Source organism: Malus sylvestris, chromosome 5 (genome assembly GCF_916048215.2).
Source record: "Malus sylvestris chromosome 5, drMalSylv7.2, whole genome shotgun sequence".
NCBI lineage: Eukaryota > Viridiplantae > Streptophyta > Magnoliopsida > Rosales > Rosaceae > Malus > Malus sylvestris.
In genome coordinates this window covers 44,420,738-44,440,006 of record NC_062264.1, presented here as the reverse complement: position 1 = coordinate 44,440,006, position 19,269 = coordinate 44,420,738, and the positions used below count along the sequence as shown (strand labels likewise).

The window sequence follows — 19,269 nt, the reverse complement described above, 5'->3', positions numbered from 1 at the left end:
GTAACACAACTTTAAATATCCGTAACTATACCGTTAAAACTCGGACTCGCAAGCGGCTTTCGCCTATACGTTCGTGATCTCGAAATCTATTCAACGATATAAATTGTGACCTCGAAAGGTCTACGGATTAATCTCCAAACTTCAAACTTCGTACTTCAAACAAATTAAAATAAATTCTCGGAAAATAATATAAAATCTCAATAATACAAATACGTAGATTATAACAGTGAAATCCAGAAATGGGATTTCACACCCTCACCTTCAACGCCACAAGCCGAGCCAACCAAGGCAACATAAGCCACGAGCCGAGCAGCCTCGCAGTATGTGCTACCTCTAGTTGAGCATCATTTCAGATTGAGCACCGCCTCATATCGAGCATCAGTTCAAGACAACATCTAATTACTTCGGCCCACACATGGACTGAATTTCAAGTCTCCAGCCAAAAGACTCTCTTGACTGAAGACTTAGGGGACTACTGTTTATACCATACTTAGGGCTTCCGTATTTAGATCTCGTACAAATACTCGGGGGACTTAAATGTAATTATGTAATAAAGAAAGAGGCAAATATGTAATAAGTGAGGAGCCCTTATTCTATAAAAGGACTCATCACCCTCACAATTAGAAAAGGTCAATTCCTAGGCCCTCTCACCCCCTCTCAAAGTCTCACTCTCATTACAGAGGTTCTCTCCCTCACAGTCCTCTCAGAGAAATACAATATCAGTGTGGACGTAGCCCAAACATTGGGGTGAACCACGATACATCTTGTGTTATTTACATTTCTTGTAGATTCACGGTTGGATTTACGTTGTTCCAAGACCTCCGGTTTTGTGCATCAACATATATTTTGGCTCCTTCTGTACATATCTAAAGGTTCATTGCTACCATTAGTTTCTCGCCTCACGTGGCGAACTGAGAGCAGTTGGATCTCCTGCAGACTGAAAATATCATATGCATATATATAGTCTTTTTTTTTGGTAAATATGATTGTTAGGGTTCCTAATTCATGAATGATGAACGGGACAAGATATATTGTGTAGATCATTACCAGTGAGACAATGTGTTTGTACTGCTACTTAAAGCCTTAAAGGTTGTTTTCTGAGAATTAAAGTGCTTTTATTTGTGGGTTTTTTTTTTCTTAGCTCCGAATTTTACATCTTGAAAATTTTATTTTACTAGCCAGAGATAAGCATCCACCTAGATCAAAATTGTTACAAAAACAAGTTTAAGGCGATCTGCACTGCAGGCAGTGTCATCACTTTGTTTGTCCATCCATATCATGCTATGTTAGATACCATATCGCCCAGGGGAGTGGATCATCTATGTCTTATATGTACATGCCCACCTCCTAGAGAAATGTTCGACTCCACGTGTCCGCATTAGCTTCGGATTCCTTAGGAACTTCGAAGTAAAGTGAGCTCGCAGCGAGAGCAATCCCAGGATGGGTGACCCATTTGGAAGTTCTCGTGTGAGTTCCCAGAAATAAAACCATGAGGGCGTGGTCGAAGCCCAAAGCGGACAATATCGTGCTACGACGGAGGCGGAGCTCAGGATGTCGTGGACCCTGGGTTGGGATGTGAAAATTTGGTATCAAAGCCAATCCCTGACCGGAAATGTGCCGACAAGGACGTCGGGCCTCTAAGGAGGGTGGATTGTTAGATCCCACATTGCCAGGAGAGTGGATCCTCTATGCCTTATATGTACATGCCCACCTCCTATAGCATGAGGCCTTTTGGGAGCTCACTAGCTTTGAATTCCTTAGGAACTCCGAAGTTAAGTGAGATCGCAGCGAGAGCAATCCTAGGATGGGTGACCCGTTGGGAAGTTCTCTTGTGAGTTCCTAGAAACAAAATCGTGAGGGCATGGTGGCCCAAAGCGAACAATATCGTGCTACGGCGGAGGCAGAGCCCAAGATGTGGTGGACCCCAGGCGGGGATGTGGACTGGATCGAAAGGAAATAGACCATCAGAAGATAAAAAGACACAACGAAAATTTGCAGATTCGGTGTCTAGGCTCCGATTTGGGCCTGTGATACCTTTCGGAAAGGAAACGACGCTACAAGTCCAACTCACTTCTTTGCTATGAAGTACAATGGCTTTTGGTCATCCGGGGTTGTTTCAGCCTCCCAAACGACGTTTAACGTTTCGTATTAAAAATCAGACCTTGTTTCTCCATCCTATTAGTGTTTAGTTAATGTTGTTTTAATTTCTAGAAGTCATTTGAGTTGCTCCAAACGTTTGTAAACTTCATTTAAGTCATCTGGATGTAATCATTTAGGCATTCACGAATTAATCAAACACAACCTTTCGGGATTTCTCTCAATTTTTTGGTGAATTCAAGACTTTGTTCTACAAAGGATTACGTTGGTAACCCATTCATCACTTTGTGCTGCGTCAAATAAGATTCAGAAGAAAGAATTCATTAAACAAAATGTTTCGATTATCTGCCACGTCTACCATTGAAATTGTGAAATTTTTTGAGAATAATAAACCATCGCCGTGTACTAAATAGCAGATTTGCTTTCTACAAGCTGCAGAACTTTTACACGTGCAATAACCCTACTTGTATTTACACATGCAATCACCAAAATCCACTGCATTGTGATATAACAACGTTCTATTGCTTACCGACCTTCGATCACGGTTATGGTATCTTCATTTGCAGAGAAAATATTGTCATATTTGGGTTGACGATTAGAGACAGAGATTCGGAAATAAGAAAATATAGGCTGCTTAGGTAGTGGAAGATCCGTCTCACTACTTAGTGTGAAAACTACGTCCGGCATGGTTGGTCTATCTTCAGACTTGTCCTGCACGCAAAGGAGTCCGATGTGCATGCATCTCATTACTTCTAAGGACGAATATGAATCCACCAATACTTCATCTAGCAAGTCCAGTCCCCTGCCTTCATTCCATAAGTGCCAAACCTGACAAAAGTCATATTGTGAACGTTGCCTACAATTGTTAGAATCTGCTATATTTAGCATCTTAAAAACACAAATCCAAATGAAGATTTTGATTGATTAGCTTACATGAGCTAAAAATCCATGCTGTTCCTCGTTGTAATAGAAGCTAGTATTCTTTTTGCCCGCGATAATCTCCAATAACAAGACGCCAAAGCTATAGACATCAGATTTTTCAGAAAATATCCCACCCATGGCATACTCTGGAGACATATAACCACTGCACAAGCAATTCATTTGTATTAATAACTGGAAAAAAATGTCTTCTCTGTTTCTAGTCTTAATAAAAGTGCCAATAATAGGAAAAGAATGCGCTTACCGTGTTCCCACAACCTTGTGAGTATTTGCTAGACTCTGTGTCCCTTCAAAGATTCGTGCCAATCCAAAATCTGAAATTTTTGGGTTCATATTCTCATCCAAGAGAATGTTACTAACCTTCAAATCTCTATGGATTACCTTCAAACGGGAATCGTGGTGGAGATAAAGAAGTCCTCTAGCAACTCCCTGAATAATATTGAAGCGTCTAGCCCAATCAAGCTGTGCTCTGCGCGTTCGATCTAATCGATAAAATCCATAAAAAATGTGACCAATAATAGTAACAAAATCGTAAGAATCGGGGGATTACAAAGAGCTAAGGGATTTCCAATTGTGGTAACAAAAGAACAATATGTAACAAAGAGAAATTTCATCGAAACATGGAAGGTGGCAGTGAAACTAACCGAATAGAAGAGTATCCAAGCTTCTGTTCGGCATGAACTCATAAATCAGTAACTTTTCATCGTCTTTGACGCAGCAGCCCATGATCCTAACAAGATTTTTGTGTTGGAGTTTGGAGATCAGCAGCATCTCATTCTTGAACTCCTCTATGCCTTGCCCCGAGCTACTAGATAGTCGTTTTACTGCTATTTCCTTTCCTTCTTGTAGCTTACCCTACATATTAAACATTCGATTTATGTCTGTGTCATGTAGTTTTAGGCTTCTAGCCGGTGTTGAAAACACTATATTTTCCTTTTGGAATTGAAATAAATAAATATATAGTCACCTTGTAAACAGGGCCGAAACCTCCTTCCCCGAGTTTGTTCATGGTGCTGAAATTGTTTGTGGCATTTAATATGCTGTCAAAATCGTAGATGAATAGCTCTGATGGATCATGTTTTCTTATGTATTCTTGAAGATTATCCCTTGAATTATCACTTGTATGATTCAACTGCATTAACTTTGTTTTTTCTTTCGTGTTCCCTGTTTCGAAAATATAACAATCACAACTTCTTCATCACAACAAGATTATCAAGTAATGGATATCAATCAGTAAATATGTTCTTGTGAAGTTATGCATGGAAGTTATAAAATAATTTGAATAATGCATCAGCTGCTATCACTCTATGTTATTCTCTTACCTGTTTTTTTACCGCGCAGTCTCTGAACGCCGAAAGCTATGGCACTCAAGATACTGATAAAACCAACAGCAGTGACGCTAGCAATTAGCTTTACAGGCTTTCCTTCATCTGAAAAAATGAATTTATGAATTGCAATGAGCAAAGAATGAGACAGAAAATAAAAGATACTTCTAATAATTCTGCAGGAAATAATTCTCATTTGTTTACCTAATTCTCCGTGTGCTAGGCGAATATAAAGATCGTTCCCTCCAAATGCAAACTCTTGTATATCAATAAGGTCACTGGACCAGACCAAACATCCTATATTATTAACTTGCGCATAAGCCTGACAAGAACAATTATTTAGGCATCGTATCTTGCACTCGTCAGCCTCCAGATTTTCGATAAGCTCATGAAAATCTGGTAGCTTTAATCCCACCATCTTCCGGAACCCATCTTCTTTTCCACCTGAAGAAAATGACCTGCTTGTGTTACTCTGATCGCAAAACAATTCGGTGTGCCTCACACACCCTCCAGTCCTGTTTCCGTTGCTCCATTCCTCATTTGATTTTGGTACAAACCCTTTCAAACACTCGCAATTTGGATTTGGAGATTCAGAACCTTTGCAGACACCATAAACTCCACATGTTCCATAAATGTCACATGAATTCACCGGTGCCACCCAGGGAAGCCACCAGTTGCTGCCATTGTCCGAAAGCTTAAAATAACTCAGTACTCCGTCTGAAGAGATGCCAAGATATGAAAGCGTATTGTTAAAAACCCTGTAAGAAAAAGATTTTGTTCCCTGGTTCACATCATCATTTAGAGTGAATCCACTTTGATATTGATTATTCATATCTGGTGCCCCGATGAACCTTGATTTATCCCATGCCCCACTTCTCCAGTAGGGTTTCGATTCATTAATCCAAATGAACACTTGTGATGGAACGTCTGGTGAAAGTCCAACCAAGAACAAGCCAGCTGATGGATCACTCTCACTTTTCCAGGCTTTCATTAAACTGCGCTTCCCAGATTTACTATCGAATCCCAGCACCATGCTTGGTAGAAGTGTGTCACTAGGATAATCAAAACTCTGCCATAATGGAACAGCTCCGACATCATCATGTTTTACGACAAGATTTCCACTGTCCAAAAGCCCTGCAGCTGAACCATTAAATGGCATTGAAATATTCGTTGACCAAAGAGAATTCTGCTTCCCATCTACAAGCTCCAGATTCCCATTGCTGCTAATTGTCAAATTAGCCAAGGTATCTGAAGCTGCAATAGGATTTTCTCTGTTGGCAACCCATACAACTTTATGCGGAGATATGTTTGTGTGCCATATCCCCACGTACTTGTTAACCGAACCATTAGGACTGAAGAACCCCAATTCGAAAATGCGGCTGGGGGAGACAAGGGTTTGTGTCTGTGAAAATGGTTGTGACGGTGTTATTTCATAAACTTCAGCACAATGATGCTGTGACAGAAGCAAGCTGAAGAAGATTAGGAAGAACATGGTGGAACCGAAAATACTACCAATGGTTTCGGTTCTAAACCCCATCTGAATTCTAATATGTTTTCTTATAAAAAGAAATGTGAAGCGTATCTGTAAATTTCCTTGTGAGGAAATGACTTTTCAATTTTGTTACAAGGAAAAGTCTACCATTGCTCTCAAAATCATAGGCAGAAAACTTTGAAATATCAGATATTTGTTTCTTAGATATTTGACATTTGAATGAAAAAAGTAGTCCAATATCTTTGTATGAGAATACGTGGGCGACTGAAAGCCTTGTGATCAATGTGAAAGCAGACACATCTCAATCAAAACCAATGGGGACCGAGATAGTGATTCTAGAGGTACCTAAATCAGTTATAAGTAGATATTTTAAAGGGATACAATACTTGTGGAAGTCATCAACATGTTACAAAAATCAAAACTGAAGTGTCTTTAGAATTCTTATACGATTATTTACTTTTTACCATGCTATTGTTAAACAAAAAGTAGATGGAATATCAAGTAAACATGTAGAAATAGAAAGATTATATGTCACCTCCCGTCCAGCATTGTAATCGTAACAAAGTTTGATGATATCAAATCCTGGCCATCCGTAATAAATTTTGTATCCACATATCTCAGAATTGAAGTAAATATAGGTTGTACTGGCACTAGAAGACTTGCAATTTCACTCTCCAGCATTAGCACCACAGCCGCCATGGTTGGTCTACTAGCTGCAGAGTCTTGCACACACGATACCCCGACTTGTATGCACCTCAATAGTTCAGTTTGATAATCGGAACAAGTTTCTGTGATGGAAGGATTGATGAGATCTGCTGCTCTATTCTCATTCCAGAGATGCCATGCCTGAAAACGTTCCAAAATACCTTTCCAATGTTACAGCTACGGATTAGAGAAGTACAAATAGCGTGCACTTAGCATTTGCAATATCATGTGTACTGTGTGCTTACAGATCCATTAAGCCTCAAGTTTCCATTGATCGAAAGCTAGTGTTCCTTTGCCCGCTTACAATCTCTAGCAGCAATACCCCAAAGCTATAGACATCCGGCTTTACTGAAAACAGACCTTCTATTGCATATTCAGGTGCTATATAGCCCCTGCAGTATGAATATAGTGATTAGCTCGATAAAGCTTTTAACATGAGATAAATAAGTTATACCGTATTACAGTGAGTGAGTCATTCTTACAATGTTCCAACAATTTGAGTTGTATTTTTATTGGATGTCATCAGTCATCATTGAAAGTAGGGTTAAAATATTAGAAAGTTTTTGTCTAGTGGTGTTGTTACTTTCGGTTCCCCCCTCACTTACTGTTTTTTATTCTTTGCTTTCGGCTCTTCATGCTGTAAAGCAAAAGCAGGATATTAGATTAAGTTTTAGAGGGATTGCATGTCATCATGATGTTGGCTTAGCTGCCATCTTCCCTGCTCTCTTCTTCACGTTTCTTCTTCCTTATATGCTGCAACTTGTAACAATTTTAGTCATGAAATAAATATATAAAACTTCAATATGGTATCAGAGCACGAAAAATAACCTGTTTCTGCATTTCTTCTAGCTGATCGTATTCCATCTCCGACATGGCGGAAGAACATTCTTATTCGTTTGGAGATGAAAATCCCCTGCCTTCCTCCTCAACCGTGTCTGAGGTGGATGTAAATCCAAATCAAAGATTAAGCTCGGTCTTGTTAAATGAGTTTAATTACTTACCTTGGTCGAGAGCAGTGAGTCTTGCCCTAGGTGGAAGATCCAAGCTAGGGTTCATAAATGGAAGCATCGAAGTCCCAGATGTTTCCTCACCAACTTATGAAATCTGGCTTTGCAAGGATCAGCTAGTTATGTCATGGCTCCTAAATTCCATGGAACGTAAACTAGCTGAAATATTCAGTTATTCTGAATCATCATTCAAGCTATGGGAGACAGTCAAGGAGATGTATGGCAGCCAGAACAATGCTGCACGTGTGTTTCAATTGAAGAAGGACATTTCCAACCTACAACAAGAAGGAAAGCCCTTTGTTCAACTTCTGGGCAGCATGAAGAGCATGTGGAATGAGCTGGAAATGTATCGGCCTCATACAACTGAGGCGTCTTTGCTACTAAAAAGGGCAGAAGAAGACAAGATATTCCAACTCTTGTCAAGCCTCGATTCAGGATACGAAGACCTACGAAGCCACATACTCATGAACCCCGATCTACCTTCCTTCACCAGCGTATGTGCAACAATCCAACGTGAAGAAGTACGAAGGAAAGTCATGAACATTGGCACAAAGACCGGTGTAACTGAAGCAAGGGCTTATCTAGCCAACGAAAGAAAATACAAAGTGAAGAATCCACACTTAAAGTGTCAACACTGCAACTATACTGGTCACGTTAAGGAGACATGCTGGATTTTACATCCAGAATTAAAGCCAGAGTTCATGAAGGATAACAAGGGCTCACAAAGACTGAACTGTGCACCACACAGAGCCAACAATGCAACTGCCTCAACATCTCATGGTTCTGATGCACTCAAGAATTTCACTGCAAATCCAGCTGCACTCATAAATGAGTTTGCAGTGTATCTTCAAAGCAAGAAAGAGGTTGGCTTTGAAGATGGAAATTCAATAGCTTTGCTAGGCAAGTTCGCTGGATTTCTGACAGACACACAACACATGACCCGAGATGACATGCAAGGTATCATGACTGCTTTCAAAACTGCTCTTAATGTAAATATGATGCATGATTTGTGGATTGTTGATTCGGGTGCCACAGATCATATGACCAACCATGTTTCTAAGTTTCACAAGTTTGAAAATTTTTCAAAACCTTCTCAAGTCTCAACTGCCAATGGTGAGAGTTCTAAGGTTTTAGGGAAGGGAAATATCAACTTAATGTCGGACAAAATTGAGTCAGTAGCCTTATTTGTTCCTTCTTTTCCATTTCAACTTCTATCTATGGGAAAAATCACTAATACCTTAAATTGTTTAGCCATTTTCTCCCCTCACAATGTCATTTTTCAGGATTGCCTCACCAAGAAGACGATTGGTGAAGGGTTTTACCTTGATGGCCTCTATTACATATCAAAAAGCAGTCCCAGAGGATTTCAAGCCAAGTCCAGTCCATCCCAAGATAGTCAATTGTGGCATCAACGTTTAGCTCATCCTGCCCAACCTGTTTTGTCATCCTTGTTTCCAAACTTAGGAAATGATTTAATTTTGTGTGAAACATGTCATTTGTCTAAAGCCACCAGATTACCTTTTACCTCATCCTTATCTAGGACTAGTAAAGTTTTCGAACTAGTTCACTCAGATGTATAGGGACCAACGTTTGAATCTTTTGATGGTTATAAGTATTATGTAACGTTTGTTGATGATTTCTCTAGAGCCACCTGGTTATACCTTTTAAAGTCTAAGAGTGAAGTGATTGAAGTTTTTAAGGATTTTCACAATCTTGTTAAGAATCATTTTTCCTCTCAAATTCAAACCTTAAGATCTGACAATGGCACCGAATATATGTCCCATATCATGTCATTATATTTGAGCAAGCACGGTATCATGCATCAAACAAGTTGTGTCGGCACACCTCAACAAAATGGTGTAGCTGAAAGAAAAAATCGTGACATACTGGAAAAAACGAGAGCATTAATGTTACAAATGAACGTACCAAAGAGATTTTGGTCACAAGGAGTCATGGCGGCTGTGTACATCATCAATAGACTTCCTAGCCGAGTCTTGGGGTTTAAATCTCCACTTGAAGTCATGAAAAAATCGACCTTTCACATCTTAGAGTCTTTGGTTGTGTCTGTTTTGTTCATATACAGTCACACCATCGAGATAAATTGGACCCTAGAGCTCTCAAATGTATTTTTCTTGGTTATTCATCAACACAAAAAGGATATAAGTGCTATGATCCTCAACTAAGAAAAATAATTGTATCTAAAGATGTTCGATTTCATGAAGCTAACCCTTTTTTCAGCAAATCACATGAAGCCACAAGTCAGGGGGAGTGCATCTTAGACCTAATTCCTCTACCAAGAATCTGTACTCAAGATGTTTTAAATGACAGAGGTGCTAACCATGACCACATTGATGAATCTTCTACACCTCTCATTGAAGTCAATAATGAAGGTACTCATCCTGATAGTTCTGTGCATGATGATGACAACGGCAACCAAGAAAATCCTCAAGGTGTGGATGAAAATTTGAACGAGGATGAGATAAACCTCCCAGAACCTCGACGCAATCCTCGGCGTGATAGACAACCTCCCACAAGGTTTCAAGATTTTGTCACATATAAACCGAGGCATCCAATTTCAAATTGCGTGTCGTATCAAAAGGTAACTCCATCTCATGCTGCCTTTCTTAACAATATTTCAAGTCACAGTGAGCCTCAAAACTTTTATGAGGCTAATAACCAAGTTGTGTGGAAAGAAGCAATGAGAGATGAACTCAAAGCACTAGACCAACACAAAACTTGGAGCATCACCAAACTTCCACAAGGAAAAAAGGCAGTGGGCTGCAAGTGGATCTATAAGATCAAGTTTAATTCTGATGGTTCGATTGAGAGGCATAAAGCCAGGCTGGTGGCTCGAGGATTCACTCAAACATTTGAGGTGGATTACAAGGAAACATTTGCTCCTATTGCAAAAATGAACTCAGTAAGGGTTCTATTGTCTGTTGCGGTCAATAAAGGTTGGTCTATGTACCAAATGGACGTGAAGAACGCCTTTCTACATGGTGATCTTGAAGAAGAAGTCTATATGAGATTGCCACCAGGACACCCTCAAAGCCAAGAGCCTAATTTGGTGTGTAAGTTACATAAGTCAATTTATGGATTGAAGCAATCGCCACGTGCTTGGTATGCAAAACTAAGTACCGTTCTTCATAGCATTGGTTTCAAAAGGAGTAATGCAGATTCATCATTATTTGTTCGCACAAGAGCTGCGAGCAAATTAGTTGTGTTAATATATGTGGATGACTTAATAATTACAGGTGATAATGCTGCTGAAATCACCACACTCAAACAGTCACTTCAACAAAAATTTGCAGTCAAAGATCTTGGGGTGTTGAAGTATTTCCTTGGAATCGAAATGGCATCTTCTTACAAGGGACTATTTCTTAATCAACGAAAATACGTCATGGACCTACTTAAAGATGCTAATATGAGTGATGCTAAGCCTGCACTTACCCCTCTTGATAGCAAGCTCAAGCTTGACTTGGGAGGCACGTCACTCTCGGATATCAGCTTATATCAGAGGCTTGTCGGCAAGCTGATCTACCTAACGATCACCAGACCAGACATCTCACATTCAGTAAGTATCGCCAGTCAGTTCATGCACTCTCCCACCATCGAGCATCTGAACCTTGTCAAAAGGATCTTACGTTACTTAAAAGGGCCTGTTGGTCGTGGCATCCTCATGGCAAAGAATGACAACACTCAAATCATGGGGTACTGTGATGCTGATTGGGCAGGAAACGCAATCGATCGCAAGTCCACCACGGGTTACTGTACCTTTGTTGGTGGAAACTTGGTCACGTGGAAGAGCAAGAAACAAACTGTCATCGCAAGATCAAGTGCTGAAGCTAAATATCGTGCAATGGCCTCAACCGCGTGTGAGCTGATATGGCTAAAAGGACTTTTATGTGACTTAGGAGTGTTCACAGCTCAACCAATGACATTATTTTGTGACAACCAGGCTGCCATGCACATAGCATCAAACCCCGTCTTTCACGAGAGGACGAAGCATATTGAAGTCGACTGTCACTATATCCGTGAACAAGTACAGTCGCAGGTGATTCAGACGCATTACGTAAAAAGCTTCGATCAGCTGGCTGATATATTCACTAAACCTCTGGCTTCCCATCAGTTTCAAAGGCTCCTCTCCAAGCTTGGATCCATCAACCTACTGGATCCAGCTTGAGGGGGAGTATTGGATGTCATCAGTCATCATTGAAAGTAGGGTTAAAATATTAGAAAGTTTTTGTCTAGTGGTGTTGTTACTTTCGGTTCCCCCCTCACTTACTGTTTTTTATTCTTTGCTTTCGGCTCTTCATGCTGTAAAGCAAAAGCAGGATATTAGATTAAGTTTTAGAGGGATTGCATGTCATCATGATGTTGGCTTAGCTGCCATCTTCCCTGCTCTCTTCTTCACGTTTCTTCTTCCTTATATGCTGCAACTTGTAACAATTTTAGTCATGAAATAAATATATAAAACTTCAATAATTTTGTTCGTTTTTGTTACCCCCAAATATTCTTGCCATACCGAAGTCCAAAATCTTGGGAATCATATCATCATCCAGCAAAATGTTGCTTGCTTTTAGGTCTCGGTGAATTATCCCAAGTCTAGAATCTCGAAGGAGATAAAGGAGCCCTCTTGCAATCCCTTCAATAATCGTGAAGCGTTTTCTCCAATCTAGCAGTGCTTGCTTGGCTGGGTCTGCCATTTTGAAACAAAGTTAAACGCGGACACATCTCAATCAAATCCGGCCGGTGTGGAACAAGATATTGACTTCATTTCTAAGTAGATATTTTTTTAAGGGATGTTAAGGAATTGTTGCAGGAACATGTTAAGGCAATCTGCGACATTAGTTCTGTGATTTTCGCATACGGTTCCGACTGGAAAGTGAAGAAAGATCGAGAATGATAGTCGTCAAAATCCAAAATATCAATGTCTACTAGAACTCCGGTGTCTGAGTATTTACTTTTCCGCTCACAATCGTTTAACGAAAATTACAGGCTATACAAATATTGCTAATAACCCTCATAGGAGATGGAACAGCATAGAAACATGGAGCAAGATTACCGATCATCTCCCTTCCACCATTGTAATCGTTACATCATTCGAGGGTGCTATATCCTGGCCTTCTGTACTAAATTTTGTATCCACAACCATATGTCTCTTAATGGAGGTAAATATAGGTTCTACTGGCAACTGAAGATTTGCAGCTTCACTTTCCAGCATTAACACCACGGCCGACATGGTTGGTCTACTAGCTGCATGGTCTTGCACACACAGTAACCCTACATGTATACATCTCAATACTTCAGTTTCGTTCTGGGAACATGTTTCTGCGATGGAAGGATCAATGAGGTCCGTTGCTCGATTCTCGTTCCAAAGATGCCATGCCTAAAAACATTCCAAAAAATCCATATTCCATTGTTGTAGTTACTGATTGGTGAAGTAATAGCGAGCACTTATAATTTAAAACATCATGTATGAATAACTTACATATCCAATAAGGCTCAAGTGTTCCGTTGATCGCAAGCTAGTGTTCCTTCGGCCACTCACAATCTCTAGCAGCAATACACCAAAGCTATAAACATCTGACTTTACGGAAAACAGACCTTCCATTGCATATTCAGGTGACATATAACCGCTGCATCATGAATATTATGATCAGATTGATAATTCTAACACGAGATAAATAAGTTGTATTGCATAATTAGTGTCAACAAGTTCTTCTTACTAGGTGCCAACAACTCGGGCTGTATTTTCTTCTTTTTCATTACCCCCGAATATTCTTGCCATGCCAAAGTCTGAAATTTTGGGGATCATATCTTCATCCAGCAAAATGTTGCTAGCTTTTAGGTCTCGATGAATAATTCTAAGTCTTGAATCTCGATGGAGATAAAGGAGCCCTCGTGCAATCCCTTCAATAATCGTAAAGCGTTTTCTCCAATCTAGTAGTGATCGGTTGGCTGGATCTGCCATTTTACCAAAAAGGCAACTACTAAGTGAAACAAACTTCAAATATGTAATTATCAGAAAAAAGAACACTTAAATCGGCTGAAAGAGAACTTACGGAAAAGAAAGAAATCCAAGCTTTTGTTTGGCATGTATTCATAAACCAGTATCTTTTCTTCTCCTTCAATGCAGCAGCCCAATAGCCTCACGAGATTCCTGTGTTGTAACTTAGCAATCAGACTAATCTCGTTCTTGAACTCCTCCAACCCTTGAGTAGACCTTCTCGAAAGTCTTTTTACGGCTATTTGTGGTAGCCCTGGAAGGCTACCCTTGTAGACAGTACCAAATCCCCCCTTCCCAAGCTTGTTTTCTTCAGAAAAGTTGTTCGTAGCAGCTGCTACACAACTGAAATTGAACAGCGGTAATTCGGATCCATTTGCTTGATTCCCTTGTGCAAAAACGTTAACTGATCCTGAAGTATCTGTTGAGAATTCTTCACTCTTTCCAGCATCGAGCATTGGTGTATCACTGCCCCTTAACCATGAAATTGAAGAACTTATGGGCAGCACTAGATAACAAAAAGGAAGAAAAATAAGTCAGAAACAAAATGGAAAGGAGAATATATCATGGAACAATTACCAGTTTCCTTAACTAAAAAAATTTCCCCTCATTCACTAGAAGGTTGGAAAATGTGCATCCTACCTTTCAGTTTTGCTTTGAACCACCACAAAAGCAATAGGATGATGACTACGAACACTGCTCCCGCTACTGAAATTACTGCTATCACAACGGTGGATAATTTTTTCTTGTTACCTATATATAAAAGGAGATCCAATAAAAGATATTAGTGCAGTCTTCTGTGTTGCAACATTTCATTGAGTTAATACTTAATAGAGCAGTTTCTTGGCCCTTTTCCGCGCTATGCTCTGTATTGTCAATAATTTGAATATACAGCACATAAACGATGTCTGGCCTTTGATATTATTAAAGGACAGGGGTTCAAAAGACAATAACTTATTTTTCGTTTTCAGATGGACGACAAAAAAACAGATCAAGCGCTGCTAAAGCTGGCCAGATAAAAATACATTTCAAACAGAATGGCAAGGAAGTAAAGGAGTTTTAGATTATCTTTTCCGGACTTGATGCCGTGGTCTTGCCTCGAGGCGAATTTAGAATTCAATGATCGACAAAAGACAGAAGGTTTGCATTTCCTGTGAAAATGCATCTGTTTTAATTTTCCTCACAGCAATTAAGCTGAACAAAATTTATGGAAAATTAAGTGACTCCGATTCACCCTTTGGTTTTTCTTGTATAGAAAGTAAAGGCCAAAACCAGACAAAGAAATGAAAGCAATAACACCAACAAGAAGAAAGACAATTGGATTTGAACTTTACCTAAATCCGAATGCGCAACACGAATTTGCAACGTGTTTCCTCCCAATGTAAATTGTTCGACGTCAATCAAGTCCCCGGTCCACATCATACAACCAATCCCTTCAACAAATGCATATGCAGTACAAGAACAATTCTCAAGACATTTCCCCTCACAACCCTCCCCTGGACCTGCGTTAACCAAGTCTGCGAAATCTGGCAACTTGGCACCTCTTATCCCTACAAATCCATCTTTTTCATCACTTGCCGCCGTTCCATTAGTACTATTTCTCTGACACTGCAATAAGGTTTTCCTCAAACACCCCTCCGACCAATTTCCCTTCATCCATTGATCCGAGTCCCTAGGTTGAAATCCATGCATACAACTGCAAATCGAACCCGAATCATCGGATGCACTACACACCCCAAACTTTCCACATTTGTTGTAAAACTCACACTGGTTGGTCTTGTTAGGCTGAGATTCTATCACTTCCCACTGGTTCTTCTCTTCCACCCATCTCAGCAGCTCCTCGTACCCGTCCCACCCTATCCGAAACCTCAACTTCTCCGAAGTACTTGATAGTTTGAAAGTAAAATATGAGCTCCCATTCGCATTCTCATCACTAAGCCTAAAACCAGATTCATAACTCGTTGGCATAGTCGGCATTCCGATGAATATCTGCTTGTTCCAATGCCCGCTTCGCCACCGCCGTTCTGATCCTTCCCATATCACAAGCTGCGGCGATCCTCGAGGATCAACGCCCATTGAGTAACCTCCGGCCGAAGGGTCACTTTCCGACTTCCACGAACTCAAAAACCGATTCTCTCCGATCGCATCATTCACCTCAACTTTCATCCCCGGCAAAAAAGTGTCCGCTGGATGATCAAAGCTCTGCCAGTAGACCTCGCCGGCATCGCCGCTGCCGGAAAGAACAAGACTTCCTTCGTCACTGAGTGTGGCGGTCGTGTTAGTGGCAGTCGTGTTAGTGGCGGTTGAAGCGTTAGTAGACCAAACTGCGGTGCCATTTCCATCCAAAACAACCAGATTTCCATCGCTTCCAATTTTCAAAACTCCAAATTCACCAGAAATTGGGTTTTCTTTGTTTGCAACCCAGATCACGGGCGGATCTGAAATGTTGTAATACCGAATTCCGACGTACCGGAACGATGAATTCCCCGGACTGAAGAAACCCAGTTCGAAATTTTGCCCATCTGAGATCAGCGTTTCTCCATCTTGTATAGACTGGCCCTGCGAAATCGAACTCGACGCAGAGCAAAACAGAGGAAGATAGCAGCAGAAAACGAAAACGAATGAGAATATACAAATTCTGCTACCGATTCCCATTTGATGAACTCAGAGAATTGCAGGCAATCATTAGCAGCGAACAAAAAATCTAGAAGTAGAACGGAAGAAGCTGGGATGCGTGTGTAGAGGCGGTAAAGTCAGCAAATGGCGGCGTTCTGCTGCTGATGTCTGATTCGGACACGCTTTTCCGACAGTTAGCGAAATTATGGGACCAACTTGGATTTGAAAATTATATATATTTTGTCGTTGAGCCTTAGGCATCTGGATGTATACAGGAAGATTGCAATTGTTTGGTCGGGGCAGAGCACTTTAAGACTTACCGATTGATCGAGGAAATATTTGTTAGTTGAGGTCGGTGTGGACACAATTCAATTTCACATTGGATTCACACGCTTTAAGAGATAGATTTTTCAATATGTTAATGGTATTAGGGTTAAGAACTTAATGGTGCCAAGCCAACTACCAAGTTCACATTGGATTGACAGGTGAAGTATTGGTGCCAAGCCAACCACCAATTTCTTTCGAGAAATGTTAAAAAAACTTTTTCAAAAGTGAGACTTATCATAAACTCTTTATCATTTTATGTATTTAATATAATATTTTATAATGTTCATACGAAAATTAATGTTAAACTGTGAGATGACAGAATTTTACTTTTGAAAAAGTCCTCGTAACATTTCTCATTTCTTAATATTAGTGTAGATCTTATGTAGATATGGATTAAGATCCTATGAATCTAGGTGATTCTCTTTGTAATCCTAGTGAAATAAAACACTTGCACAGTTACACTAGAGAGTCTTATCTTTATCCATGTTAGTCATGGTGAAAGTGTTACGTATGCCTCTGTGTTATTCATGGTTAGTCTATTAAATTTGACTTCTCAAGTTTGTGACGACGGAAGGAAGTTGTCCTAAGTAAATTTTAGAGCTTGACTTCCTTTTATATGAGTTACTTATCTTAGAAAGGTGATGATCGAGTTGTTTGCAAGAAAGGATTAAGAATCTTGGAGTGTGAGCTTAGCCATGGAAAACTCTCTTAAATTCAAAGGCTAAAGGCAAATGAAGCACCGAAGATGTCCTTATACTGGAATGGACTGGCGAGGCTTCAAAAGCCCAGCTAGAAGTGAAAATAAGAAAACTTATCGTCATAAGTTCCTATTTCAAAAGGAATGAAAAGTGATCTATTTTATAGCATTAAAAGCAACCATAATCACAATGTGAGGAAATTGGGGAGGAGTGGCTTGGTCATCTTCAAAGTTGATATATACTTAAAAACACGTAAAAAATAATTTATTTTTTAAAAAGATTAAAAATGCAGTTGATTAGGTCACTAACTATCTCTTACAATGAGTAATGTTTAAGATGTTGAAAGATTAGAGACTTTCTGATAAACAACTTAAATATGGGAGAGTTTACCTAGTGTTAACAAATTACATGGTAATTAAGTCCTAATATATGATTGGAGGACTTAACATTGAAAAACAATTACTCTCAAACAAAAATAATTTCCATGCATGAATGAGTTTTGTGGTGGCCATATGGTATGATCTGTCAACCTAGTGAATCCATTTTTAAAGGTTTGACTAGTGGAAACCTAACCTAATTGATTAGAGATCCCAAAGTCTAGGTTCAAAAGGGACAATAAAACTATGACAACTTTGGGTTTCACTATGCTCTCCTATACCCATGTGTCCCGTGATGATAACAGTGTTGTCTGCCATTGAGATTAGGTTTAGATTTTCTTTTAATGGTTCCTATAGCTTGGAATACGTAGAAGTCCAAGTGGGGTAATGTATGACACGCCTAACCCTGATATTCTCCAAACAACAGGGTAGGCTTTAAAGGGTTTAGGCTCGAATGCAACGGCCCCAAGACCCAATTCTATACGGCCCCAAGGGCCTGGTTCCAAAAGGGTTTGGTAAGTTAAGGGTTGAAACATGGGTTGGGCTTGAAGGCCTGACCCAAAGCTCTGGGTTTAGAGGGCTTGGGCTCCTGGTATGGGTCGAAGACCCGTTTCTCATCTGGAATGAAGGTTGGAGCCTCCCAAGTTTTGGCCAACGGCAATCAGCCAAACTAACCTACGATCTAACACCCAAAACAAAGGTAGAGATGAGAGGGAGTGTTTGTTATCTGAGATTCGCCGTGAAATGGCCAAAGGTGGCCAGACTTGAGCTTGCCGGACCTGGGTTGGGTGCCCCGGAGCTTCACGGAAGCGGTGGAGAGAGAGATGGGAGGTCCTGGGTTGGAGGGTTGGTGTATATGGGGTATGGATATGAAGGTTGGTGTGCATGTGTGTCAATCGGGGGGGAGTGAGAAAGTTCGTCTGAGAGAAGGAAAGAGTGTGTGAGAGGGAGAGTGAATGAGTGAATTCGAGGATGGAAGAGAAGAGAGAAGAGAGGGCTCAGGGAGATTGCCATGTGGCAAGCGGGGAGAATGGAATCAGGGATACAAAAGCAGAAGGTGGGCCCCCCTTGACACACCAATTAAGGTTTACAAGCAAACTCATTTCAAAACAAATATCCCAAACTTAGTGAAATGGGAAGCCACCTATGACCTATCTTGATTGTGGAATGGGGTGGTTCTTATGAGAATTTTTCTGAAGGGCCTAATTAATTCTCTAGAGCACTAATGAGAAACCAAGAATTGTCAAAGTTGGAATGAACACAAATGAGCAACCACGAGGTGTTTGAAAATGTATTGTGTGATTACTATTGCCTTGGTTTACACAAATAGCTGAGCAGTTTAAGACATCATGTTCACTGAAATAGCCAAGTAAATTTAATAGTAATTTACTAAAGAAGGTTCAAAGCCAAAAGCTACATATCCTGATGCTTTACTTTTCCTATTGAATCTTTATCTAGTGTATGCATTGTCATTTGCATTGTGCTTAGTCAATTTCCATTCATGTGGGGATTGTTGAAAATTTAGTTATTATTATATATTAAATTTATCAATTGTACGAAAATTAGAAATGATGCCTTTTGGTAGAAATATGTGTCTCTCTAAACATGAAATTTAAATTAAGTTTTGCAGTTTTTTACTATTTATGAATAGTCACATGCTTTGAAAAGAGGCATCTTTA

The 19,269-nt window shown here is 40.0% G+C and overlaps 3 protein-coding genes across 11 annotated transcripts in view; all 3 read right to left on the bottom strand.

The window, feature by feature from the left end:
* LOC126624328 (G-type lectin S-receptor-like serine/threonine-protein kinase At1g61500) overlaps nucleotides 1-5,883 on the bottom strand; it is a 64,234-nt gene extending 58,351 nt beyond the window's left edge. For 3 of the 9 annotated variants that reach the window (XR_007624053.1, XM_050293394.1, XM_050293395.1), the window contains exons 1-7: nucleotides 4,566-5,883; nucleotides 4,359-4,466; nucleotides 4,004-4,200; nucleotides 3,681-3,891; nucleotides 3,281-3,518; nucleotides 3,031-3,181; nucleotides 2,631-2,925 (exon numbers count right to left, since the gene is read on the bottom strand). Coding sequence is in view for 4 of the 9 variants with exons in the window: in XM_050293394.1 (XP_050149351.1) it covers nucleotides 2,631-2,925; nucleotides 3,031-3,181; nucleotides 3,281-3,518; nucleotides 3,681-3,891; nucleotides 4,004-4,200; nucleotides 4,359-4,466; nucleotides 4,566-5,853 (2,488 nt within the window). In the remaining 5 variants the exon portion in view is untranslated. The remainder of the gene's footprint in view (nucleotides 1-2,630; nucleotides 2,926-3,030; nucleotides 3,182-3,280; nucleotides 3,519-3,680; nucleotides 3,892-4,003; nucleotides 4,201-4,358; nucleotides 4,467-4,565) is intronic. The other 6 variants (XR_007624056.1, XR_007624055.1, XM_050293397.1 and 3 more) reach the window with 2 other exon arrangements.
* A 501-nt stretch (nucleotides 5,884-6,384) lies between these two features.
* LOC126622951 (G-type lectin S-receptor-like serine/threonine-protein kinase B120) lies at nucleotides 6,385-7,431 on the bottom strand. Its single transcript, XM_050291617.1, has 4 exons — nucleotides 7,387-7,431; nucleotides 7,164-7,195; nucleotides 6,863-6,950; nucleotides 6,385-6,699 (listed from the first exon to the last, which is right to left on the bottom strand). Exons 1-4 carry the CDS (start codon nucleotides 7,429-7,431, stop codon nucleotides 6,385-6,387), a joined length of 480 nt encoding a protein of 159 aa, XP_050147574.1.
* Nucleotides 7,432-12,468: 5,037 nt separating this feature from the next.
* On the bottom strand, nucleotides 12,469-16,424 carry LOC126624321 (G-type lectin S-receptor-like serine/threonine-protein kinase B120). Its single transcript, XM_050293385.1, has 6 exons — nucleotides 14,907-16,424; nucleotides 14,215-14,325; nucleotides 13,631-14,080; nucleotides 13,295-13,532; nucleotides 13,057-13,204; nucleotides 12,469-12,954 (listed from the first exon to the last, which is right to left on the bottom strand). Exons 1-6 carry the CDS (start codon nucleotides 16,225-16,227, stop codon nucleotides 12,634-12,636), a joined length of 2,589 nt encoding a protein of 862 aa, XP_050149342.1. The 5' UTR covers nucleotides 16,228-16,424; the 3' UTR covers nucleotides 12,469-12,633.
* Between the last annotated feature and the right edge of the window lie 2,845 nt (nucleotides 16,425-19,269).

Bases quoted from the DNA above. Each gene is read 5' to 3' on its own strand.
- LOC126622951 (XM_050291617.1), bottom strand. From the start codon at position 7,431: ATGTCGGAGATGGAATACGATCAGCTAGAAGAAATGCAGAAACAG. The intron at 7,196-7,386 runs GTTATTTTTCGT...TTTGCTTTACAG, and splicing joins TAGAAGAAATGCAGAAACAG to CATGAAGAGCCGAAAGCAAA. The intron at 6,951-7,163 runs GTAAGTGAGGGG...TTCATACTGCAG, and splicing joins AAAGCAAAGAATAAAAAACA to GGGCTATATAGCACCTGAAT.
- LOC126624321 (XM_050293385.1), bottom strand. From the start codon at position 16,227: ATGGGAATCGGTAGCAGAATTTGTATATTCTCATTCGTTTTCGTTTTC. The intron at 13,533-13,630 runs GTAAGTTCTCTT...GTAAAATGGCAG, and splicing joins CTTGGATTTCTTTCTTTTCC to ATCCAGCCAACCGATCACTA. The intron at 12,955-13,056 runs GTAAGTTATTCA...GAATGTTTTTAG, and splicing joins ACTTGAGCCTTATTGGATAT to GCATGGCATCTTTGGAACGA.